The sequence below is a fragment of the Temnothorax americanus genome, unplaced genomic scaffold (assembly GCF_048541705.1).
Source record: "Temnothorax americanus isolate GAGA-0224 unplaced genomic scaffold, ASM4854170v1 Scaffold72, whole genome shotgun sequence".
NCBI lineage: Eukaryota > Metazoa > Arthropoda > Insecta > Hymenoptera > Formicidae > Temnothorax > Temnothorax americanus.
Genome location: NW_027509795.1, coordinates 538,599 through 565,000, shown reverse-complemented (window position 1 = coordinate 565,000; position 26,402 = coordinate 538,599). Strand labels below are relative to the sequence as shown.

At 38.0% G+C, this 26,402-nt stretch overlaps 4 protein-coding genes across 6 annotated transcripts in view; 2 read left to right on the top strand and 2 right to left on the bottom strand.

The window, feature by feature from the left end:
• Window positions 1–15,101, bottom strand: part of Dsd (attractin-like protein dsd) — a 35,176-nt gene extending 20,075 nt beyond the window's left edge. For both annotated transcript variants that reach the window (XM_077422642.1, XM_077422643.1), the window contains exon 1: window positions 13,990–15,101. In XM_077422642.1, coding sequence (XP_077278768.1) covers window positions 13,990–14,417 — 428 coding nt within the window. In that variant the 5' untranslated portion in view covers window positions 14,418–15,101. The remainder of the gene's footprint in view (window positions 1–13,989) is intronic.
• A 1,542-nt stretch (window positions 15,102–16,643) lies between these two features.
• Window positions 16,644–17,957, top strand: Blp (mitochondrial import inner membrane translocase subunit Tim16). The gene has a single exon (XM_077422649.1). It carries the CDS (start codon window positions 16,892–16,894, stop codon window positions 17,318–17,320), a length of 429 nt encoding a protein of 142 aa, XP_077278775.1. The 5' UTR covers window positions 16,644–16,891; the 3' UTR covers window positions 17,321–17,957.
• On the bottom strand, window positions 17,671–21,282 carry Exd2 (Exonuclease 3'-5' domain-containing 2). The gene is made up of 7 exons (XM_077422646.1): window positions 20,399–21,282; window positions 19,693–19,834; window positions 19,305–19,604; window positions 19,095–19,219; window positions 18,599–19,008; window positions 18,058–18,428; window positions 17,671–17,981 (listed from the first exon to the last, which is right to left on the bottom strand). Exons 1-7 carry the CDS (start codon window positions 20,677–20,679, stop codon window positions 17,781–17,783), a joined length of 1,830 nt encoding a protein of 609 aa, XP_077278772.1. The 5' UTR covers window positions 20,680–21,282; the 3' UTR covers window positions 17,671–17,780.
• A 431-nt stretch (window positions 21,283–21,713) lies between these two features.
• LOC143906511 (uncharacterized) lies at window positions 21,714–25,463 on the top strand. 2 transcript variants are annotated; one of them, XM_077422648.1, is made up of 6 exons: window positions 21,714–21,956; window positions 22,029–22,180; window positions 22,941–23,062; window positions 23,169–23,387; window positions 23,820–23,914; window positions 24,159–25,463. In XM_077422648.1, the coding sequence occupies exons 1-6, from the start codon at window positions 21,862–21,864 to the stop codon at window positions 24,562–24,564; spliced, it is 1,089 nt and encodes a 362-aa protein (XP_077278774.1). In that variant the 5' UTR covers window positions 21,714–21,861; the 3' UTR covers window positions 24,565–25,463. The 2 variants fall into 2 exon arrangements, with proteins under 2 accessions (XP_077278774.1, XP_077278773.1); XM_077422647.1 differs by having other exon boundaries at window positions 23,169–23,914.
• The last annotated feature ends 939 nt before the right edge of the window (window positions 25,464–26,402 follow it).

The following is a 26,402-nucleotide window of genomic DNA, read 5'->3' as shown; positions in this document are numbered from 1 at the left end:
ACACGATTACGATAAAATAATTATCTACGATAAGAATTATACAAGTGGATCTGAAGTGAGGATACTTCAAATTCTTGTCGAACATTAGTGATCAATCATTATCGGAGCGACGCACGGGCGCATGAAATTCCGCGTCTTATTAAGAGCGCCTCGTAAAAGACCGCAATCAGAAACGGCCGGCCCGCTCTCGCAAACGCATTTCTTTATATGATGATTAATAAAACAGATGAATCATGTTCGGATGTCAAGTTCGACGACCGGCCGGTTTATTCTTTATTATTTGATGTCGAACAATACAAGCGGCACGAATTCGTTTAATAATAGAAAGAAGTGAACGAGCGCGAGTGAATTCGTTTCTTTATATCTGTACCTATATATCAAATATTTGCTCTTCCTGATACGAAGAAAATTGCATGGCTTCAAAATCGATTTCAAAATCACTTCCCAGTTATATAAAAATTTTGAATTATGTAAATACATAATCGCGCGGATAAGTATCTCTCTCTTTCCCTCTCCGTCAGTATCGATTAGTCTTCTGGAAAACGTGACTTTGTCATGATATTATAAATCAAAATGAGCAAAAACGGCAAGTTAATATAGAAAGCATAGTGCACTAGAAAGTTATTAATATCGGTGACATCAGTACGAGCATATTGCTCGACATCACGACGATTCCGGTTTAGCAGACGCATGAAATTTTGAACACTGATTATGCAACTCGGTCGAACAAAACGCGAAATGATGAATATGTTAGGCAATTCGTTAGCCAATTATCGATGTTCAGAGATATCGATCCGCCGAATTAAGATAACGTGAAATAAAAACGATAATCCACATTTAGGGCACAATTTCCAATCTGTCACGGTGAGAAGATTAAAATAAAGCGCAGCTAAACCTGGAACGGGAACTCAAAATAATGTGTTGCCATGAGACACACTTCAGATAATCTCTGTGAAAGTCCTCTCGAATCTCTGCTTACGTAACAGTACTTACAGCTACGGAGATGTGACGATCGGAGAACAAGATCCAAGAGCATCAGGAGTAAAAGAAAATTAAAAAAGAAGAAGCAAGAAAAGAAAGTTTAAGGAGGGATCTCGTTACTTCGGTGAGAGAAGTACTTAGCGCGTACTGTAAAATGAAGTCGCTTCGTAATTTACAGAAAAAAAGCATAACTGGATTTCGATTCGAGACTTCGGAATCAAGGATAGAACGACGAAGTCACACAGTCGTTAAATTGCGTTCATTTGCATGTGATGCGCCGGAATGACTCGGAGAATTGATCAGAAATGTTCGAACAGAGAAGAAATTACTGGAGAAGGGTTTCTCTTGATAAAATAAAAGGGAAAAAATAGCGAGTCATTGGAAAGTACAAAGCAAAGCAACGAAAGAGACATTATATGTTGTGCATATCTGTCACGCAACGGGCCTCGCAAGCGATTAAATTTCATTTACCAATATTGAATTTCGTATACACGGAAACAACGGTTTTGCTGAAGTATCTAACTTAGCTAGATACAGATCTGGAAATAATTTTGTTGCACTATCTTAAAATAATAATGTAGAACACTCAAGCTGTTTGTTAAAATGTCAAAATTTTTTACAGCATTGTCATCACACTTCACAGCGATCTACTATATAATTATTTTGAGATAGTGCAACAAAATTATTTTCAGATCTGTATCTATAAACTAAATTTTTATATATACTTCAGCAAAACCGTTCTTTCCGTGTAGGCACGAGAAAAACATTAAGTTTTTCAAACTTTCTTATGATTCAGAATTCAGAAGGCAAGATTCGAATATGCGTGAAGAAAAATATTATAACGTGTATAAACTGCCTCACTCGCCTCTCGCTTCGTAACATCCTCTGTACGTAGAACGAAATGAGTGATGCACGCTCATTTGAAGAGACCTGCAAGAGAAAAGGCAAACAAATGCAAGGGAAAGTGCAGCTGACAAGAACAGACCTAACGAGATGTCTCTCTTACGTAATTAAAATTTTTCTACCAGCGCGATAATGTTAAGTTTACTCCAAGTGTTGTAACATGATGAAGTAAAGCCATTATTTTGAGCTCGACTTCATTACAATCGTTATTTGTTTACCGTGTAATTTCAAAGGCCATTTTCTCACGCTCGCTTTACACCGGACACCACTCTAAATAAGGTTTTATCGAACACACTTTTTCGATCATCTTGCATTTACATTGAAACAATCTTCGCATCATATTCCAAAAAACGTATGGCAATTATTTAAAAAAATAGGTAACATTAAATATAATCATATATATATAGCCGTTAGTATTTTAATATAATTCTTTTAATTTTAATTCCTTTAATTTTTCGACCTTTTTGGGATTATTTCAGTGTATGACATAGTAAGAAGCGAATTTAGTTTTACGAATGTGTAGTAATGTCTTCCAATCTTTCTAAGAACTGGAACACGCTCCAGTAGAAAAGGCAATGCTACGAATTTAATTTTATGAATGTATAATAATATTTTCCAATCTTTTCTGAGAACTGGAACACGTTTTAGCAGAAAATGGACGCTGCATCTCAAACTAAATTCATATACGCGTTTAAATATGATATATATTCGCACAAAACCAACATATTACTTTAAATTCTACATAAAAACTTTAATCCCGTTTGCGCATACATTCAATTTCATTCGTTTCATTATATAGCAGTAGCGCCACAGAATCATAACAAATTAACAGGATTTGTATTCTTTGCGAGAACTCACATTCAACATCCACAAAATTTCCATCAAATGGCTTAATTAGCAAGTTACTCATCACTTTTATCTCCCCCTTAATGGACCTTAAGTAGATCACTTTATAGAACGCAGATTAAAAAGTTGCGCCACGCTGTGTAGAAGTTACGTAAATTTTCATGGGGAGACGCCATCGACTTGAAATTCTTTCGAGGGTATTCCCGCCGTGTCGTACTTACCTACCCATTTTCATTTTCCGCGGCGAGTCTTGCGAAATTTTTGTCGCGAAAATCGCGAAGGCGGCACAAGCGCGTACCAGACGCCGGGACGTGTAGCTCATAAAAATCGCGAATTCTACCGGTTCTTTCGATCCGGTTTTTATTAGCATCTCTCTCTCTCTCCCTCCCTCTCTCTCTCTCTCTCTCTCTCTCCTCTCTCGGCCAGCTTCTCGTGGTGCGCGTAATTCAGACGCCGAACGAACAGGCGCCGCCGGATAATAAAACGTCTCGCAAGAACCGCGTGAAAGATTTCCTTTTCGCTCTCGAATGAGCAGACCACTGCGGGAAAAAGGATATAGCATTTTCTACTTAAGATTTAGGATGTTCGTCGTCAGAAATTGAAACCGCAGCTCGTGCGACATCCTTCGTTGATTCTTCCGCGATTCTTAATATTATCCGCGAACAAGCGGAACGGGATGATCGGCATAATATGTTCTTTTTCGCGTATATATCTCAGCATCGGAAACTGAACTTGCCGAGATCAGATTTCAATTTCAATCCTCGCTTCGACACTCGCATCGAGCTGGTTTTATGCCGTATTGCACCCGCGAGCGAAATAAACGGCGTGCGGCGTGTAAAATTGAGAATTCCAGGCAAAAGTGTTCCCTTCCCGAGAAGTAATAAAAGTTGCTCCGCGTCAACGGAATGTGCGGCTCATTTGATTCCTATAGCAAATTTGGGCAACAGGATGCAATATTGACATCGCGCGGTCACATATAGCTGAAAAGATATAGCTGAAATTCAGAATAATGCGATGATTATTTTGGAATTGTTATAACATCCCATTTTCAGATTTTCCATAATATATATAAATTTATACTGTACATGTATTAGTATTCCATTTTTACATATGTTAACATTCCATTTTCAGAATTTCGATTATAATTGCAACTCGAACATGACTTGGAATATGATTGGAATTTATGTAGATTATATACATAATATACATATATTGCGAGAAAAGTATTTGTATCGCCTAGCAATTTGAGTAACAAACGTGTAGTAATATTGATGTCGCGGTCATATAGCTGAAAAACAAATTCGGAACCACAGTAATTATGGTAACGTTAAAAAAAATATCCCATTTTCAGGAGAATTTCAATTATATGTTACTTATATTTATATTGTACATATGTCAGCATTCCATTTTTTATATATTCTTTTATATCCTCAAAATTTTGATTACATCATATAAAGGGTACAGGGGAAAAACGATCAGTGTCTACCCGGAGTAATTTTGGACGTTGGACTCTGATGATTCTTCCCTACAACGAAGATGCCACATCTTTCGGCCTTATTTCCAATTATAACTGTTTTTTATCAAAACAGATAAGAATTATGAAAGTTCTTTGAAAATGCCACAAGATAGCATGATCAGATCAATTTCGACAAAAAGCTGACTTTGATCCTGTTTTTCCCTCTGTACCTTTCATACAAACTTATGGATATAATATTAGATATGAATCGCGTTATCTTGATCCATTGCGTTTTTTTACAGCAGATATATCAAAGCAAGAAATAGAATCTTGGAAATACCTAAAAGTATCATATTTTTCTGATATTTCCTCTTTTTCTTAAGAAGGCAATTATATACGTCTTTTAGTGGATCAGGGTAAATATAAAAAATAATCTTATATAATGTTCAACAAACTAATCTCGTTTTTGTCTCTTTCATTAATGTTCGTCAGAACTCGAGCCAGAGTCGGCAAACGACGCAAAAAGTGACGTCGTTTGAAGGATTTCGCCCGCTTGCATTTGAAAAAAAAAAAAGAAATAATCCCCCACTTAAACGGGGAGCACTCTGGTTAACGGCGAGTCGGTTCGTTGGCACGAACAAACGTAACGGATTTGTCGATAAACGTATTGACACACGCTTCAAATACATCAATAAACGCATTGAAATGCAACTATACGTAACTTTTCCGCGTGGGTCGGCTGCATTCTACGGGGAGGAAAGAAAGGGAATATGAGTGACAAGTGACAATGCTCGCGGCGATAATTAAATTTAGCAACGTCGCGGCTAAAAGAATAACGAACCTGCGTTTCTCGATAGAAAAAGAATCGCCATTCTATTTTTATGCCAATCCCTGCGAAAAAGATAATGTTTTTGTTTTAACGCGGAAATTTCCGCCGAAAAATAGATAAAAGATGAAAAATCTAACTGCGGAATTTACTGGACATGCTATATGAATTAAAGCAAATAAAGAAAAAATTTTGAATTTGAAATGTACGATAAAAAATAAAGGCTAGCTTCTCTCTCTCTGTTATGTTTTATGTAACATGATTTGTTTTATCCGTTTTATCTTATATAGTAACGATTTTTCAGCTGTGAGAGAGATACAGTTTCTCACTTAGCAGTATCTAAGAGAAAATTCTGAAATCTCACGCTACCTCTGATGTAGGGCTCGTTTCGGGGCTTTTGATCGATCTCATTATGGACAGACGTGGAGTATCCAGAACGGATCAGTGGACAAAAGGCTCGCATCAGGATCAGGTGAGAGAAGACTTTATGGCCGAGGTGACATTTAGAACGCTTTCCAATTTCGCCGGAATCTATCCGCTTCGTCGCGAGACGTAACAGTTTTGTGAACATGACCGCATGAACGGCAAAATCGACAAAACCCGGAATCGCAAACGCAATTAACCATTCACATCCAATGGACTCCAGCTCCATCAGGTTTTTACCAATCCGATATACGTGTCTATATTTGATTGATAAAACTTCGGATTCTGAAGAATCTGCTGTCTTCTAAACGAGGCGGCCGACTTGCGCGACTATATAGTTATAAGATACGTCAATACGTTATGCAAGTTGACGCGTCACGTATGTCTCATCGTAAAATTTAATGACTCGGCACGTACAGTATAATCACCTGTACTTTCTCAACACATTCCTGCCATCTCCACAGACATCCGGTGCATTTCAACATTATCAATTCATGTAAATTTTCGGGGAAAAAAAAAAAAAAAACTGTTTGGACATGCATTATATTACAACGTATTTATTGCTTTACAACGAACTGTGTCGGTGAGATGTTCTTTATAAAGACTCGCTTTGTGTCTACCGATTATAACGAGTAGAATGACATTGAACAAAAGTAAAAATGGTAAAATACATATATAGATAGTGCAAATGATAAATTTAAAATGAACATTACATGTGTTTATCATATTTTTACAAAGTGTTCGATTGCAAATGTTACAATCCTCATCAAGATATATCTGTAGAACGTTACCTTTTTTCATGATAAAAAATCGGAAAAACGTGCATTATAATGTAGGTATATATGGTTATCCATCTTTATATTGATTCAAACTTCACTTGTTTTATCTTTTTGAATCTATCTCACGCCTACACACACGCGCACACATAAAATATTTGATAACACTGTACTATAATTTTATTTATCTCAAGGTATCTTTTTTAGATAAGATATCTTAATCTCATGCAAACCTGTACAAAATATTAAACAGTTGAAAATAAAATCAATTGTCAAGTTTATCTGTTCCTAAAATAAAATATATCTTTGATAAATTTCAACAATCTACATACATTATTAGGTAATAATGCGTGTGTTATACTATTATATTAATTAACGGTATATATACCTACAAGAGAAAACAGCGCAATAGAATAACTACTAGTTTTCTCAAATGTTAACGCATAAAGAAAAGATAAAAAACTGATCAACAAAGAAGCAATAATAATTTTTCATTTATATATGCAATTATAAGTTATAATATACTAATAAATTGATTTTTCGGGAGACAAAATTTGCTTCTTCAATTAATTTCAAGCGGGCTTTAACAAAATGACAATTTAAAGTTTAGCAATAATAAATCAATCGCAAAAAACCAATTTTATCATGATTCTCTGCATTTATCCGTTATTAAGGATTCATATACATGTATTGGATTTAACAAATAGCCAATCAAAAATGGCCAACGGCGGAACAACGTTTAAATTTTAACTCCAACGCGTCACTCTCTGCGTTTCGGTATGCAAACATGAATGATAGTTCCATGAGTCGTTATATAGGTATTATTAAAGAAAAAGATTAAGCCGCGTGACGAATCGTATACCGAATCGTGTCGCGCATAACAGGACGAAACATGCAAAGCGTGACATATCAATTTCTTTCGAGGCGCTAATTTTGGAGCGAGGCATTTTATAAATAAAAGGTGCAGTAAAAAAAATTGAATATTCTTTGATTCGGCCAAGTCCTGCGATTTTCCTCGAAATCAACCTCTATATCATACGCAATTTGCCATTTTTATTTTAAGCATTTTCTAGACTTATAGTATACTTTCCGAGATACTAATCGCGCTTGAAGCACGTCTAAGCCCGCTATACGTGCATCGCTACTATATTTGTACATAAGCCGTTGCACGTGCTCGGACAAGGCCCGTAGAGAAGATAGCGCATGAGTGGGTAGAGTTATGCATAATGTAACACGTGGTATGAAACAAAACGCCTCCTCCGCGATAACAAAATCGATGCACGGAGGATAAGACTGAAAATTGAGAGAGATAGAACAAGCAAACATAAGCTGCAAGAGCAAGACTGCAAAATTCTATCTAACGACGAAAGTACGGAAAGACGAGAGACATTCGTTAGCATCAACAACAAATAATCTTATTATAAAGAAAATTTGTAACGAGATCTCGTCGCAGTCATAACATTACTGGGTAAAAAGATATATTTGTGGTATAGTAATGAGAGAAGATGGAAAATGAATTTAATAATGTAATAAGAAGTAACAACGAACGGCATGCAATATACAAGTGTATTCATTAGTTGATAGAATTTTTTAACGACTAATGAAGATGTAAAAGAGGCACAATAAATAGTCTGAACACATAGGCCCACCATATTCTGAACGCAGTTTTATCGATAAATGCGCATTTATTTCCGAGATGCTATAGTATGTGTAACATAAACTATATAGCATCTGAGAAATAAATACCCGCATTTTTATTGATAAAAGTGCGTTTAGAATACGGGCCATAAAAACGTACTTTTACCAATTATAATTTATCGCAGTAAAATTCAATAAATAGTATTGCGTTTTTATAAAAATCGAAAATTATATTTGTCGAAAATTTTATAAATATGTCACTTAAAATTTGAGTGTATTCCTTTCGTCGACTATAAAGTTTCGATGTTATTTCAGGTAGTTTAAAAAGAAATGCGACAAACGTGTCAAAGTCGGCAAAATCCGACAGGAAGATTCTGCATATCTTACAAGAATTTGTCTTGAAAGGTAAAAAATTTGAAACTGGCTTTGAGATATTCTATGCACGTCGTCAAATTTCCGTATTTCGCGTACGGCTGAAAACGCGGCTGCCATCAGGCGAGATGAGAATCGAAAAGAGACACGAAATTAATGTTCGACGATTCAAAGCGGGTTAAAACGATTCGAGCCACCGTTCGTTCGCGGCGGGTATGCGCATGACTCTAATTAAATTCGCAGCGTAATGCGATATTACTAATGAATAATTTCGCGATATTATCGTGTCGGTACACGACCACGACATAGTTATTTCGAAAATCACAAGCGAGATGGAAGAGTTTTAGGATTACACAATATACGTTTCGCGGAAGGTTAACTGCATGTAATAGAGATATAGGAAGTTTGTTTGTTAACATGTTCGTCGACGATAGCTAGCACCGCCGAGCGTGTATTGCTTGAAAATTGATTTTTTATTTTTTTGTTTTCACATTGTAAACGTAAAGTTATAAAACAAAATCGCGGCAATTCGCGATAAATATAGATTTGTCGAAGGAATTGTCGAAAGACGAAATATCCCGATATATCTTCCCTTTAAATTATCAAATGAGATGGAATCCGTCCGAAGAGATATATTGATTCGAAGATAATTTGCAATAATTATTCTTAATAGCTTCTAAGTCATTGACGCGATGCTGTGAAACGAACGCCGCCGCTCGTGTGCTCATCGCGCCGAAAGAAAATCAAATTAAGCGTAAAATCACTGAATATAATTTACAGTCTGTGCGACGGAATTGTAAAGGTCGAGGCGTGACGGAAAATCACCGTGTAATTATTATCGCGTAGCTTTTATCGGACAATTCATCTGCGAATATATATATAGTTGCGCACTGCGAGCGCTGCGCTCGAATAAAAAAATAAATTTTTCTCACGAAAACAATTATAGAAATTATCGTAAATCACTATACGTCTATCATTATATGTACAATCTCAATCCTTTAGAATGTACTGAGAATATACAGAATCCCGGATCAAAATCGTGCTTCTTTTGTTTGCACATTCGTTTATCGATCTGTGGTCTATAATTGGTGGATATTAAATGGGCGTTTGCGAAGTTACGCGTTCATTACAATTCGCCATTTTTATTCGAAGCTAAACACTGAGTTTTCCCGCGATGTTATAACGTGCGGTAACGAGTTAATACTATTATACATGTTTAAAAAAACCGCATGTTCATTGTAAATATTATATGTAAATGTTATACTTATTATCTCGAATTAAATCGTCTGTAAAATGCGAGTTTTATTTGTAATTAATTGATCAGGATTCTCTGTCAGGGATTTATACTTTTGAACTTTTCAAAACTTAAAAGAAGATGGGAAAAGAACACTCCAATTGCAATCGTTTCTAAAACACCCTAATTTATAACATTCTTTCGCGCGTTTTTAAGACCATAGTTATAGCCACATAAATAACCGGCGGATATTAATGCGGTTCGTTTGTCTGAAGTCACCCGCGTGGCGATTCGATCTTCCGGATTTTTTGACTGTCGCCAAAACTTTTAACGTGCGGCGATATCAAAATTATATTGTACCTATAATATATAACGCGTTTACATAAAGCGAAATAAAAGAAGATGACGATGCCTTGCAATCCTATTCTCACGTTCGCGATGTCTATTAATCATTGTCACCGACACCGCGACGCTCCGATGAACTGACATTAAGCTTCTCGCCAGACGGGCAGAAAATCTCACGCGAAAGTCTGACACCGTCTTATTCGCGTGCAAGTGACTGCGCGGTTCTCTTCACAACGAGAACTTTCCCGGTAAATATCGTGAAACTCAAAAGTCGATATTCACCTAACCGACAAACCAGTGAGAAGACCAGAGGGTTCGTCTTATCCGTAGTTTGGAGTAGAACTCCTGCCGCAATTTTCGCGACACATATGAGACGAAACCTGGTATTGAAGTCAGAATCGAAATACTCCGACTTATAGCGACGTATAAAAAAAAAAAATCCGAGATGTTTCTCTTTAAGTATTAAGCAATTAAAGTTTCAGCGTTTTAATTCATATGCTAATTCGTGGCTATTTATAGTAATCTTGGAAATCAAAAGATTCAACATGAGCATGGGCTTATTATTCAACGTGTTATTAAATAACATTACAAACGCTAAAAGATATGACCAAATTCAATCTTTATAGCGCATTTCTGCCCTTAGTTTCCTTTTCTCTCTTTTATTATTGTGGCCTTGCTAGCTTAATATTAAGGTAGCAGCGCCACAATTTTTTTTTCCCAAAATGACACGAGATAAAAAATTACTATTAATAGTACAAATTAGTACAAAGTAAGATACTAAATAACCTGATAGGTCCAGTTTGATTTTGTTGATTTCTTCCTGGCTTATTAAAGGTGAAAATATGTCCAGAAATCGGATATCGCGAGACATGGTAGCACCCAAAATAAATATTCGAGATTGGACTGTCGACGGAACATTCGTGTGATTCGTTGAATCATCCTTAAGTATCAGATAAAAATCTAAGAAGAGGGTTGAGAAATAATTACGGAATGAATCCGCCTGATATCTGCATATTCCCGACGCGATGTGGAATATTCATTACGTATCTAAGAATATCCACGAATATATTCAGGATACCTCCGATTGCTCCGAGTACACTCACGCCGCGATACGAATACCGTGACGATCGGGCGAAATGTTATACCTCTGACATTTTCTACGAGAAACTCCGACCATCAAGCATTCGGCGACTACTCTGAAACGGAACCCGAGGCGCGTCGATCACGTAAGTGTAAAATTTACTCAATGCAGAATGGAAATATTTTACCTGCAGATTTCTATATGTCAATTTCTCATAATTATACGGCGCGAAAGCGCTTCGAATGCAAATATGACCGAAACGTCTATCTTAAACGCGTTTAAAGAGAACGAGCGTCAATTTCAAGGCAGGGATTCCCATATTGAATCGACGCGCCTGTTAAGGTTGTAAATTTTGCTGGAGCGCGAACTCGACTGAACGCTGGATCGCGCTATCAGGAATAAAGTGAAACAATATATCTTTTCGCATATTACGAGAGAGACGAGCGATTCTTCCTTCTCGCGGCTCGCCCCGCGTTTTATCGCGATAATATTGGCACTGGTATTTCTGATTGATACACACTGTTAAATTCGCAGTGCCGAATAATACTTAATTTGAGTCATTTTCAATCATTTCTACACTGAGAAAAAAAAATATTTTAATAAAAAAAAAAATATTTATTAAGTGGCTCCTAAATTGAAATAAGAATATCTAATTCTAAATAAATATGTGTAACAAGTAAGTAAATATGCTATTAAGAGCCACTCAATAAATATTTTTATGTAACACGTGTATGGAAAATGGCCCATTGCGCACGCTACGCGTGCGTGATAGACCACTTTCCACGCACTTTCAACATAAAATAGGGTGTGCAAGCCGTGCGTAATTATGAAAATTCCCGGGTGCGGTCACCGCACCCGGGAATTTTCATCTTACAGCGCTTGTTGCACAAATAACTATTTTGGATTAAAATATTTTTTTTCTCAGTGTATAGGACACGACTGCTCCTATTCAATATGTCGTTAATTTAATTAAACCAATAAAGTTAAAATAATACTGATTTAAATAGGATGCTTATTAGCATCAAAGTTAAATCGATAACTATTTAAACTGAAGAAAGAGGATTTTAATTGTTCCAATGGAAACTGTGTTTCAAATCCGGCAAAGAATCGGCGCGCAGTTTACTATGTTGGAAATATCTGTATATATAAATACACATATATATAATAAAAATAATCATTATTAAATTCGTCAAATTATACTCAATTTGAGTCATTTTTGACTATTCTCAGCTGTAGGTCGCCACTGTACCTACTAGTCCTACTCAATACGTCGTTAATTTAACTAAACCAATACAGTTAAAAAAATAATACTATTTTAAGTTAAAATAATAAATTTCAACACACAAGGTAGTTAAAAATATCAAAATGCTGTTTAACTCAAGGTACCGGTTTAAATTTTATCTTTCAACAGTGTAGGTTACCAAGATCCAACTCTGAGACTAGAAATGGCATTCTCTTCTGAATTGATTGTATGTCATAACGGTCTTGTTACTTTAAATATTAACACCGCGCGGACACCGTGTTTTTGGAGCACTCACCCGGACGCCCTGGGACTTTTCAAGTCCAAAAGAGTCTTTGAAAGGGTTTCTGTGTTACACAAAAATCTATAAAAATTCATGTATATCACCTTTGAGATTTCGGAAAGTGATTTCTATACTTGCGTAGGTTGGAACTGTTGTAACTATTTCCCCCCCGTTCCCGTGGAAATCATAAATAAAAAATCGTGTGCTTCAAAAGGCCCGCACGGTGTCCACGCAGTGTAAAATAATACTGCTTCGCGTTAAAAAATAATAAATCTCGACACACACACACACGGTAGTTAAAAATAACAAAATGTTATCTAACTCAAGGTACTGATTTAAATTTCATCCTTTAACAGTGCATCCAAATCGAACGATCCCCGAACGATAAGCGGGTCGTGCCCTTTCGTATACGCGAGCGGACGGGATAATTTTTGTTTTCCGAGTATCGGGCAAAGTTTCACGACGCGGCGTAACCGGCATATCCTTGACAGAGAGCACTTTCCCCGACGCGTCGTCGGCAGCGAGAGCTCAACGCCAGCGACGATCAAATCGATCGGTCTGTCGGTCGGTCGGCCGGCCAACACGGGAATCTAATCTCAGATCCTCCTACGAAGAGGCTGCGTCGGACCTGCCTCTCGGCGGCGTTCGGTCAGTGTCACCGACGATCTGCTCCGGTATAATTCGACGAGTACCTTCTGTCCGATCAATTATAGAGAGAAAAACGTCATTTGCTCAGTAAACTGCGCGCCGATTTTTTGTCGGCCTTTGAAAAACAGCTCCTAGCTGGAACAGTAAATCCACATACTTTAAATCGCTAATCGATTTAAATTTCGATGCTAATAAGCATCCTTATTGAATCACTGTAAAGAAAAAAAGGGGGAAAAACCGCTGCTTTCTCCTCGTAACAGTCCAAACAAATAAAACAATAACAAGTAGTCGTTCGACTATAGTCGAATGGAAATTCGATTGAACTTGAAGCGGGAGAGACGAGCGCGAGAAAGAAGCTCGGAAGGCGGTCGAGCGGCGTGCGGCCAGCGGGAGGCCGGGAGCGAGTTTTCGAGTTCTCTCGTGAAGAGAGGCGACCGAAAGCAAGTATACGCACGCATATGCAGGCGTTTATTTACGTCGGTCGCGCGCGAAGGGGGGCGGACGGGACCCTCCGTCGCGTCGCCCGCTCATCCGGAACGCACGATCGAATAAGCCGATGAGGACGACCTAGAAAGCGGCGGCATCCCGTTGCACTTGACACGACGCAACGCGACGCCGTGCGTGTGCGTACACACTGCGTATACGTCCGCGCGAGAAATATACAAGAGCTCTCGCACGAGTATCAAGTTGCATCTCCCGTATGCACGCGTACTTTTCGAACACTCTCCGGGAGGACGATGCGCGCGCGTCGCGTTGCTCCGTTTCGCGCTCCAAGGAGCGCGGCGCGTGTCGCCAGACCGAGGAACGTAATTGAAAGAAAAATAGAAGAGGGGAAAATAGAAAAGATGAAAAGGGAGTAAAGAAAGGTGTTTCGGGGAAACCCCCGGCGCGGCGGTTCCCCGAATTGACGAGACCGTGACGGACGAACGTGTCTTACCTGACCTTCCCGCCGCAGAATTGACAGAGCGCGCCCTGCCAGCCCTCGCGGCACACGCAGGTGCCGTTGACACAGTCGCCGTTTTCACAGGTGTTGGGGTCGCAGCCCGCGTCCAGCGTCGGCGACGACGAGGAGGCGGAGGTGGCGGCGCTTACGTGGACCACCCAGCAGACGAGCGCCGCCCACAGTAGAAACGGCGCCCACGGCACGGCCGTCGCGGTCGCGTTGCCGCCGCTGCCATGGCCGCACCGACACCGCCACCGCCGATCGCGATCCTGACCGCGCCGTGCGGCGCCGCTGCCGCTGCCGCCGTCGCCGCCACCGCCGCAATCGTCACCGTCGCCGTCGCTGTCGTCACCGTTGCGACGACGTTTCCGACGGTACTTGGACTTATATAGAAACAAAAACATCTGCACGATCTCTGCCATTTTGGTAGGCTTCCATGTCAGGGACAATGGCCGACGGCGACGCGCCGACGAGGGACGCGCATACGGGACGACGACGACGACGACGAAATACCAACGGGCAAGAGACACCGGGACAAGGCTCGTCCCTCGTCCCGTACTTGTTCTCGCGCGACTCGAGTCTCGACTCTCGACCTCGACTCGACTCGACTCGACTCGGCTCGGCTCGGCTCGGCTCTCGGCTCGACTCGACTCGACTCGCCCTACGGCGAACTCGCGCGACGGCGACTCGCTACCACTCGCTTATCGCTACTGCTCGTGCTCGCGCCGCGCTGCCGCGAGTGCCGCGCTACTCCGTTCCGTTGCACGTTGCACGACTTGCACGTTGCACGCCGTGATCGCCGTGCCTGCCGTTGCACCGCGCATGACCGCGCACCGCGACCACACGCTGCTCGAGACGTCTCGAGAATCGAGGGGGAGCGCGGCGCGGCCACCGCCGCGCCACGCTGCGCCACGCGGTGCGCGCTACACTTTCTCGACAATCTCGACGGGTCGACGGGGGACTTTCCTTTCTCGGGAGGGACCGCCACCGTCCGAGGTCCGACGTCCGACGTCCGACTTGCCATTTCGCGCGAACACGAGGAACAACATATTCACGATCCGAAATTATTTAATGTATGAAATTCATTGTGTGCAGCCCCTTATACGATTTGTTTATATATATATATATATATATATATATATATATATATATAAACAAATCGTATAAGGGGCTGCACACAATGAATTTCATACATTAAATAATTTCGGATCGTGAATATGTTGTTCCTCGATATATATATATATATATATATATATATATATATATATATCCTGCTATATATTTTCTGCAGTACTTGAAGTGAGAATAAATATACATCCATATATAAAAAGGGTATAATTAAAGAGAAAATGAGAAAAAAGATGGTACGAAAAGTTCATCCGCAAAGATGAACTTTTGATACGATTTGTTTATGATCGTAACAAATTTACGATTATAAATAAGAATCAAAGTAATGAAGATTTATTATACTATATATTATGTACCTATATAAAAGGATGAGACAAATATAAAAAAATGTATAAATAGGATGAATTATATATATGCTTGAACCAAGCACTATTTTATTCTGTTAATTATTTTCACGCTTTCCGTGAATATATTTTTATTTAGATTTCACAAGTTAATACATTATGAAATGTTAAGAAATATTATAAATGTTCGAGATTCAACGTCTTAAGATCACTGTTATCGCACTTATTAAAATTAACAGTTAATATATAGTTAACGAAAAAAAAATTTATATACAGGATTGCTCATTTTAATTTATAATCCACTCAAGTATCTCAAAACCCGTAAGTTTTAGAAGAAACATTTTAAACAAAAATTGTTTGATTCTGAGGAAGAAAAAAGATAGGAATATTATATTATTAGTTAGACCTTTGGAGGGCATCATTCCATATATATATATATATATATATATATATATATATATATATATATATTCCAAAGTTTCCTTTTAATATTAGTTTCCAAAACATGTCCGTATGTTTTCATTCTCTTGTATAATCTCTGTTCAAATTATTTATAAAGAAAATAATAAGATCGAATTAAAAAATAATTAGAAAAATAACTTTTATATTTTTTTACAAAAAGTAAAATTAATTGCAGCGATTAAATTATACGATATTCTATATAAATATTATACATATATATAAAATTTGAAAATTAAATATTTAATAATTTAATAAAACATGTTTAAAATAAATAGAAAATAATTTATGAGAGAATTTTCATGATTGTACCACGGCAATCTTTTATCCACTTATCCTTTAATTGCAGTTATATGCAAATAAGAAAATTTGAGCGATGAGACTTGAATAATGCATGCGAAAAGAATGAAGACCGCAGACGAAATAAATAGATAAAATCAGAATATATATATATATAAAATTTACTATAATTTTATTATAAAAGTTAAACTTAAAGAAAAACAATATTGTATATTTGACGAAAGCTTATTATATAATAATAAAAGTTATGAAACACTCTAAATAAGTCACGGAAGCAGAGAGAGTGATCCCTGTTCGCTCATCCCACCCGACCCACTCACCCGCACTCAGACCCGCAGGTTCCACAAACGAATTCACGGAATTCACCCCACTTGCGACTTGCGACATGTTTCCACATGTTTCGTAAAGCGCCGGCGCAGAGCCGAGCGCCATGCGTAGCGACTTAGGTTAAGGTTCCTCATGGTATGCGAGACGTCGTGTTGCTAAATGCGCGGACAAAGATACAGATTTACGCCGGCGAACGTAAGGGACCTTCTGGAGCAGTGACCGGTCAGACACGAGAAGAAAATAATCCGTAACACCAGCGTGACATCGTGACAGCCGTCCGCGCGGTTGGCGCGACGAGGCGCCGAACGGGGTGCCGCGTGCCGCGGTGAGGTTAGGCCATGGCGAAGTACCTGATACAGATCATCGTGATGGGCACGCAGGTTGTCGGCAAGGCGTTCGCGCGCGCGTTGCGCCAGGAGATCGCGGCGAGCGAGGAGGCGGCGCGGCGGGCGGGCGGCGGCAGGCAAGGAGCGCAACACGTCGCCGCCAACACCAGGACCGGTCTCACCCTGGAGGAGGCCCTTCGCATCCTGAACGCGGAGCGTCCCGATCAGACGGAGCTGATCGAGCGAAATTACAAGTACCTCGTGGTGGCTAATGACAGGGTGAAGGGCGGCTCGTTCTACCTGCAGTCCAAGATCGTTCGTGCCAAGGAACGCATCGACGAGGAGCTGAAAAATCAGAGAGGAACGACGACGTCCCCGCCGCCACCGTCGCCGTCGCGGGAAGGCTCGACGAGCGGTCGGGAAGCTTCCAAGCAGCCATGAGAGATTCGCCCCTAGTCTAAATTTACCTACTCTAATTCTAGACAACTGTACATAACGTCATAATAAATATACTAGATTCTGATATCAATTATAGAATGGTTTCAAAAAGTATAACATTTTTTTGTCCGATATATATAAAAACTTGTAAATATGTAACATGATCTATGAGAACGTCGAGTTTAAAATGTATATTTTGAGCATACAATGTTGACTTTTGTGAGAATAGAATATAGTTCATATATTTAGGAATATACCGTTGCATCATTGCATATACACTGTTGGGTTTTTATACCGTTGCATCATTCTATATTGAGTACGACGAATTGAGTACGTGAATAAAAGTTGAAATATTTTCATATATATGTATATATATTCAGGAGATATAATGGTTAATATAACAGTCTTTCGAAGTTCTCGCTCTTATACGAGACTTTTCAGTTATAATATTCAAATTCTAGCGCTACTGTTTTAATCCAGCTGCCTTCGCATCGTCCTCATCGATTCTATTTTGTGCTTGGCGTATAATCAATCGCTCTTGATTGTGGCGTACAGACCATAAACTTGGCAGATGCTTCGGTTTCATCGTGAAAAGAAAATGTTCTCTCCACATACGTTCCAACTCGACGAGTCCACTTTCTTGCTTTTGAAAGAATTGCACAACCTGTCGAATAAAGATCGAAAAACAAGTTGGTACAAGGATTTCACAGATTTGTCCTGATGCTATCAAAACGAGTTACCTTTAAGCCATGCGGCTGATACTTGTTAGGTATCGGTTTCTGGATCAGTGCGTTCTTCAGCTGGTCGTTCAGGGCGTTGAGCAGATCCGGCGTAATTCTCTGCTGTCCCGTATGTTCCAGTATGTAATTTTCATACTCTTCGCGTTGCCGCTGAGGCATCGTGAATTTTTCCCTCAACGCTTTCACAGCCGAATGCAACTTTCGACGGTTTTGCAAGTAGTTGTCTCGTACGTGTGTTATCGGCCCAATTAGTGGTGCGTCACACATGTCTGCTAACTTTCTTCTGAGCTGCAGATCATGGTTATTGCTAATTTCGTGACAGGCAGGACATAATAGTAATACATCATGTGACTGATGTGCCTTCATTACCACTGAAAAGAATAAATACATTTCAGATTATAAATGTAGACATGGGGAGAACTATATATTCTTCTACGTGTATTATCTTGCAATGTTGTAATTCGTTAATCAATGCAAGTATTATACTTTTGCTATGTTTATTACGTAATGAATAAATTTTTTTTATTATAAAAATGCTTACGTGGAAAGTACTTCCGATATTCTCGCGGCACAACATTTTTCCTAATAAATTTCTCAGCGCATCCACAGACTACACATTGATTAAGTTTCACCTGTGTATAATATTGTCCAACCTCTCCCAATGCTCGGCCGGATGGCTCGAAGTTTAACCTGACTGTATATGGATCTGTCTCCACAAGTTTTCCTAAATTTTTCGTAATATACCACTCCGCCTTCTTGCGATCGCACGTACACAATATATCTCCATCAGGCGCTTGTAAATAACAATTGTGATATAACGGCTTGATTCTAGTAGGTATCGCATTTTTACGATCGTTAATAGTGTTTTTATCTACTGCTGATTTCCTCTTGGCATTTAAAACATTATTACTAGTAATACTGTCCGCACTTTGTGATCGCTGAACCTTGAACCTTAAACATACATATATTTCTGTGTAAATTTTTCTCTTACGTACATATATGCGAAATTCTAAACTGTAATTTGTAAATTTTTATACCTCGTATCAACTGTTTTAGCAGGTACACCATGAATCCGCACACTTATATCGCTACTAAATATATTATATAAGTAAATTCCTACTCTCTGCCATAATGAATATTTTTCTTTTTCTTTTTGCCTTATCTGCAAATGAAATCCAGGTATTGAGAAGCGCAACTTAAAATTATTTACAATTCGCGTATAAAAGGGACGCACAAAAATTTCTTACCTTATGATAAATGATAACAGATGCAAGCGCGTCACAAGCAGCATACGCAACTTGTTCGTCGGTTAAGGTGCTAGCATCCCAGTCGCCACACCTGATTTCTATCATTTTGTCCATCTCAATGTTAAGATATTCTAAACTCATGGCAGCTAAGCTTTTCCGGCTCGGTAGATCGAGACTTTCAGCTAAGGTTCTTAAATCAAGAGTACCATTAACTCTACATCCATAATCCTTTACAATTTTCTGTCCGTCTTCGAACGAAGAGATCCCTACTTTAAGAATGTGCTTACTAGCTAATAATTCCTAGAACACACATAAATGTAACGTCATTAAAATTCAATATTATTGCACAGCTGCGGATAATCTGATCATGAACTATTTGAAACGTTACCTTAAGTTTAGGCGGAATGTATCCAATCTTTCCGATGCGAAACAAAGCAACTACTCCATTGAAAGTGGCCAGTTGTAACAGAGAGACGGGTCCCTCTTTGACCCATTCGCAATCAAAACCCAAGACACCATCGGACAGATCACTATCAAAGAAGCATATAGAACAAATTAATAACTTTGTTGAATAAGAAATCACAAATAACGTTCCTACTTCTTCTAGAAGGTATATTTCATAAAGCAGATTTGAGAAACAATCGACGTATAGAAGCAGAGGGAGTGTAAATTTCTGTTACAAGGGGAAACTGAGAAAGAAATTTATCTTATCCCTTCTAATTAATTGTAACAAGATTTATTTTATCGTGGAAAGAAAATTCCGTTATAAGATAGGTAATTAGGACATATAGATTAAGGCATATTTTCTTCCATATTATAACGATTTTGCCAGCCACTGTAATAGGTATTAGATCTAGATCTTTCTCGAAGAATTCCAAGGACACTTTATATACATCGTCTTTCAAATACAATGATAATCGCCTTGGTATTCGTATGTAGTCTCTCCAGAGAAAAAAATGTAAACAGTAAGGAAAGTCACAAGAGAGACGACAATGTATGTCCGTTGTGCTGCCTCAGGGTTCATAAGATGTTGACGACGTGCTAAACATAAACGCTTAAAACCGTTAATAACGATAAAATTTTGCTGCGCTTACCAACGAATACGCTGTATGGCGTAATCGCATTTTTCCAGAGAGTCCGCCAGAATAATCTTGTCTAATACAATTTTAATCTCCTTGTTGTCGTTAGCATCCTCATTATTATTATCATCGGTATCTTGCTTATCGCGCTTGGCCTTATTGCTGCCATCCCGATTTTTTATATTCTTATACAGATGCTTGACGCTGCGAAGCACGTTGTCGCGATACTTCGACGCCAGAAAAACGAGTCCCACGGTCACGCAAACGAGAAACATGTTGTTACGTGCGGGAACCATTAATCCAAGGAGGGGGAGGGAGGAACGCTTTGGAGACGCGCAAAAAATTCGATTAAAAAAAATCAACGTTATATATATGTACAATTCCTTCGTTACACGATATACATATATAGATATATACACGCGCGCGCGCGAGTTACTCCAATTTCGCGTTATACAATTCTCAAATAAATGTCGATCGCTCCGGACGATCGAACCGATTGTAACGATTTTTCAGGCAACTCGCGGCACTCGGCACATCGATCGCGATCACAGTAAACTCTCTCTCTCTCTCTATCTCTCTTTCTCTCAGATTCGTCTCGAAGGCATTTATATAAAATTAACGTAACCGGGCAAGAAGCGCGGAATCATTCGACTATATAGATAAATCTACGATTATCTGAAGTCGCGGTCGCTCCTGCTCGAAACTGCTCCGTATAAAACAATCATCTCGGTGACCAGCTCCGATCCCATTGAAATTTTCGACGCGAACGAGGTTCAAGGGACCCCGTAGCTAAAAGAATGACCGGCGCACGCGGCTACGGGTATCACGCACGACTAACCGCCTCCCGCTCGGCTACGTTTATCTAACCGGTAACCGGTACAGGAATCACCGGTATTGTTCATATGTTGTGTGGTACGATGACTTCTTTCGATTTCTCCCTTTCTCTCTTTCTCTCGATTCTGGAGGATCGATTTCTGCAATCGAGAATAATCGACTAATCGTAAGTTCGCATCCGCGGTGGAGAAAAGTGTCAGAATTTTTCAAATTATTAATCCAGAATTTCTCTAAAAACTTTCTCAGAATGTATTCAGAATTTTTCAGATTTTTTAAATATAAATTGAAAAATTTTCTAGAAAAACTCTGACAAAATAATAATAAAATATTTTACATTTTTCCTGGCTAAACCACATTAGGCTACGCGTCCTGTTTCACTTCGAGTGCAACTAGGTGCAGATGCGAGAAAGAGATCTCCGCGATTTCCCGCGTTGCGCTCTGTATTTCCGGCTGATATTCTCGTACGGTTTCCCATCTATACGTTGCTCGTGATTCTCGTGAACCTCGTTTCCGCGCGTCAACGGCAACGGCCGTCAACGTCAATTTCGGCGCTACTCCAATTTCGCTTTTTAGGTTATGAGCAGTATTTGTGTATGATCCCGAAGGTAGAAAGATAACTTCCGTGAGATCCTCGTCGTGGGATAATGATAACCTGCGTGATCAACAGCTGTTCATCCACTGAACGTACGAGGATAGACGGCAACACGATCGCGTTCTTCCCCTTTCCGGAGGACGATCTGTGAGTGATTTCTCTCTACCATTGACAATCAACGCAATTGGCAAGCGCTAATGTTTCTTTGTCGAATATTAGGAGAAAGAATCAGTGGCTACGTAACTGCGACTTAGTGTCCAGTAACAAGGAACCGTTGCACATTTGCGAGCTTCACTTTGAGAAGGTCCACTTCACCGCGTCCAAAGATTTGAAGCCTAGCGCCGTTCCTACTCTGTTCGGTAGAATAAAAGGTTTGTGAGCCTAGCTCGAACGTATACATCTCTCTCTATGAAAATATTGATGATTATTACCCTGGTGGAAAAATCTCAGAACTTTTTATATTATTGTAATCAGAATTTCTATAAAAATTTTCTCAAAATGTTCAGATTTTATCAGATTTTTCATACAAATTTGAACGTTTTTCAGAAAAACTTAGACAAAATAAGAATAAAATAATTTTTTGCCAATATTTGCAGAAATCTGAAATATGAGAAAATCTGTGCAATTTATCAGAAATTTTTATATATATACGGATACTGAAATATTCCAAAAATCTTTATCCAATTATTTCTGAAAGTATATCTGTGTGAGAAAGTATATATATATTTTTCAGATATTTTCATAAGACCCAATTCTTATAAAATTTTTGAGAAAATATGAAAAAAATTTTTACCAGAGTATTCAGACGTTTAACAATCTGCTTATAGAAAATGTTATATTTACAAATCTACCCACATACATACACGCGCGCACACACACACACGCACACACAAAATTTTTTTTGTTATAGTATATATTTTTCTCTATTAGTTTTCCAAGTAATGATTTAACAGTAAAAATACTTGCAACGGTTTATAAACGCAGCTTACAATTTTTTATTTTAAAGTTATATTTCAAACTTTTTCTATTTCGAAAAGGAAAGCAAACAAAGCTTTTTCTTTATTCTTATAATAAGATTTTTTAAATTTATTGTATAGCCTCATAATAATATATACGTGTATCTCTTTGCAGACGCATCGAAAGAACAGAAAGCAGATAATATATCACAGACAACACCACCAAAACAGAGAAAGTTAGATGAACATTCGCATGCTTTAGTGACACCGCCGCAGAGTCCATCCGTGCAGGATAATGTAAGCTTATTTTTTACATTTAACGGCTCTAATATATATTTATATATAACGTTAATAAATCATTGATATGTGTATTTACATTCATGTTCCTATTGTTATATTGCAGACTGAGGATTTATTTGGTGGAAATAAAGCAGATATGTCGATAGATCATGTAATAGCTATAAATGGTTCTGACAAATCGACATCCATAACACAGAATTCTAGCGTAAAAACATATCGTTTGATAATACAGATTGATAAAATACGAAGTAAACCAGGCCCGAAGTGTAAAAAGGTACCGCCTTCGGTCAAATTTGATAATGAAACGACGAAAGAGACAAAGGTGAGTGAAAGCAAAACGGGAAGGAAACTCCGGCCGTTACAGATTAGACAGCCCTGTGCTATGGGTAGTTGTAAGCTGAAAAGATGCCTATATAAATCAGCACTAGCATTTCAATGCGATGTGTGTGGTAAATGTTACTCAACCAAGAAAGAGGATGCCAAGAGCTACTCTTGCACTAAGTGTTCCGCGACTTTCCCTAATCCGCAGTCATTATATTTACACATCAGAAAACATTTTATGTGCGATATCTGCCTAACAGAATGTAGCTCTCAAATGGCGTATGACAAACATATAAGATTGCACGTCAGTACCGATCCGAAATGTCCGTACAAATGTCACCAGTGTCTTAAGACATTTGAGGTGAAAGATGGTGTTAAGCAGCATTGCCTACTAGAGCATCCTAAAATAAGTTTACAAAACACTGTCCTTCAGGTTTCTCCACCTTCTGTAACTGCAATAGTCCCTCAAAAAAGTGATTATTTCTGTATCAACTGCAATATTAGTTTCACAAGCGATCAAGCTTACAGGTGAGCTTATATTTTCACAGAAAGAATATAATTGGTCTTTAAGAAAATTTTGTTGTAAATATTATGTATATATATATAAAGCATAATTATAAGCATGCAAAATGTGCTCATATAGTACAAAAAGTAAATAATAATTATTTAATAAATAACAGTCTAATAATAAATAACACTTAAAATTTTATTTTACGAAATATTTATGTATTACATATGTGTTTCTTTATACATTTTTGTGCTAATATTACAGGAATCACATAAGTTCTCATGGAAAGAAAGAGGGCTTTACGTGTAACATTGCAAGCGAGGGTAACAACATAATACCTGTACCAAATCCTTTAACCGGGAGTCAAATAGGTTTTCTTCAAGCGGTGAAGTTTAGTTGTCGAGTGTGCTCTAAAGAATTTGACAACGTTGGGGAAGTTGACTTGCACACAAGGACTCACTTGGAGGTACCTGAGGAAGATCTCAAATGTAATATATGTAAGAAGCTTTTCAAGAGCAGCGCAGCGTTCCAGGAACATTTAAAACATCACTTGTCGCTCGCACATCCCTGCCCAATTTGCTCGAAAGCCTTTATCAATAAAACTACTTTAAACATACACTTAAAGACGCATCCTGTGTCGTCAAAGACGCATCCTGTGTCGTCGCAGTAATACGATTTCATTTTGACACTTCATCATGGATATTTTTCGTAAAGGTATTCTTGACAAGGTTATTACATATAAAATACAATGTTTGAAGAACTATTTTTGTTTAAAGAACTATGTTTAAAAAGTAATGTTCTGTTATCAAGGATTATTATCAACCAGTGTGTCACTTATGTGTGATACTTAAATCGAACTTTAGTAGTCATGCAACATTACGAAAATTTGAACATTTAAGGCTCCTGGTCCCTGAGCCGAGAACTCTGCGTTGACGGTGGCGACGTACCGTCGCGGCAGAAATCAGAACTCTCCAATGGAGAATTCTGTCCTTTGTGACATGTTGTCAACCTATTTTGTTGTGCATGCTATTTCTTTATTATTTGCTCTGTGCTTGTGCTCTATCGTTTAACGTATTCGTGAAAATCGTAAAATTAACCGAAAAGTAAGATTTGCATGCGGAAGGAACATTTTCACCTCCTTTCGATAGTCGTTAAACGGCTGTTTTTTTCGTATGTTTAGGCTTCGTTTTATGGCTGTTTGTTTATTGTCGAGGGAAAAGGGTAGTTTTCGGCCAATTTCGGAAGTGTTCTGAAACGATCTATAGTGATGTTTTATTGAAATGTCTTTTTATTTGAAAATTGCATGCACAACAAAATTGGGTGTTTTCCTCGCCTCGATAGTAAGAATCCAATATGGCAGCGGTGACTACCCAGGAGCCTTAATGTGTTTGCTCGTTAATATTAAATCAAAAATTAAATGCAAACAGGATTTTTCATGTTGAAATTATTTTTATTAACTGATATACAACATCGCTTATTTTAAAATAATAATTGACATGTGTGAATAAGTTTTAAGAAATTTAGTTTTATATAGATTATGTATGCAGTGAATAAATTTCCTTGATAGAATTTGTCTTTATCTTTTTTTACATAACTACTACTACGTTTACGCGAGCGTTACTTCTGTAGTAACTTACGATATATTACTCGTTTACGCGGAGTAAATTATCGTAAGTTGCTACAAAATCTCGTTTACGCGAAGGAATTATCGTGAGTTACTACAGAAGTAACGCTCGCGTAAACATAGTATACGTTTGAAATATGATTTAACTATGTCACTAAAAAGAGAATATGTAAAGTACATATTCCTGTAAATATCTCTCTCTCTCTCTCTCAAAGTTATATTAGATAAATAAATTTTTTTTTTTACAATCTCTAATAGTCATATTGGTATTTTTTTATGTGTGTATATTATTGTATACATTCTATATAAAATAAAACGTAAGAGCATACATAGTGTATATGTGTATTATTCTATTCAAGAAATAAATAAATAAGTATTAACTATATGTTTGTACTTATTGATATTTCCGAACGTAATAATTATCAAGAAACAGATAGTGTCTCGAGCCATAAGTCCACGCACCGTGACTCTTTTACGCGACGCGTTATTTTATTAATTTTTTATATGCTATACGTTTATATTTATTTTTATAGGTACTAATTTTTTAAAGAATAGTTTAATTTTTATATTGGAGACGTTTCTAGCAGTTTGTTAAACTTTTTTTTGAACAAAAAGGAATCAATTTTTGCTACTTCAGTTTTCGAAATAATGAAGAGCTAAGATGATAATATAAAAATAAATAATGAAAGAATCAAGAAATATTGTGTCAGTAATTTTGGTTTATAAATTATAAATCTTGAAGCACGTGCGCGGTACGCGGTGTGTCGTATAAGGAAAGTTATGAAATTTAATTCACGATAATGCGATAATTCTTTAATTTTATATAATACAGCATTCTTCGATTTTTTTTTTTTTGACAGACGAACCAATCTTTTTTCAAAACA

Coding starts and splice junctions, on each gene's coding strand:
- Blp (XM_077422649.1), top strand. CDS start 16,892: ATGGCGAAGTACCTGATACAGATCATCGTGATGGGCACGCAGGTTGTC.
- Exd2 (XM_077422646.1), bottom strand. CDS start 20,679: ATGGTTCCCGCACGTAACAACATGTTTCTCGTTTGCGTGACCGTGGGA. Junction 19,009..19,094: donor GCTAAAACAGTTGATACGAG/GTATAAAAATTT, acceptor TGTATGTTTAAG/GTTCAAGGTTCAGCGATCAC. Junction 18,429..18,598: donor ATATCGGAAGTACTTTCCAC/GTAAGCATTTTT, acceptor TATTCTTTTCAG/TGGTAATGAAGGCACATCAG.
- LOC143906511 (XM_077422647.1), top strand. CDS start 21,862: ATGATAACCTGCGTGATCAACAGCTGTTCATCCACTGAACGTACGAGG. Junction 21,957..22,028: donor CCCTTTCCGGAGGACGATCT/GTGAGTGATTTC, acceptor GTCGAATATTAG/GAGAAAGAATCAGTGGCTAC. Junction 23,063..23,168: donor GTCCATCCGTGCAGGATAAT/GTAAGCTTATTT, acceptor GTTATATTGCAG/ACTGAGGATTTATTTGGTGG.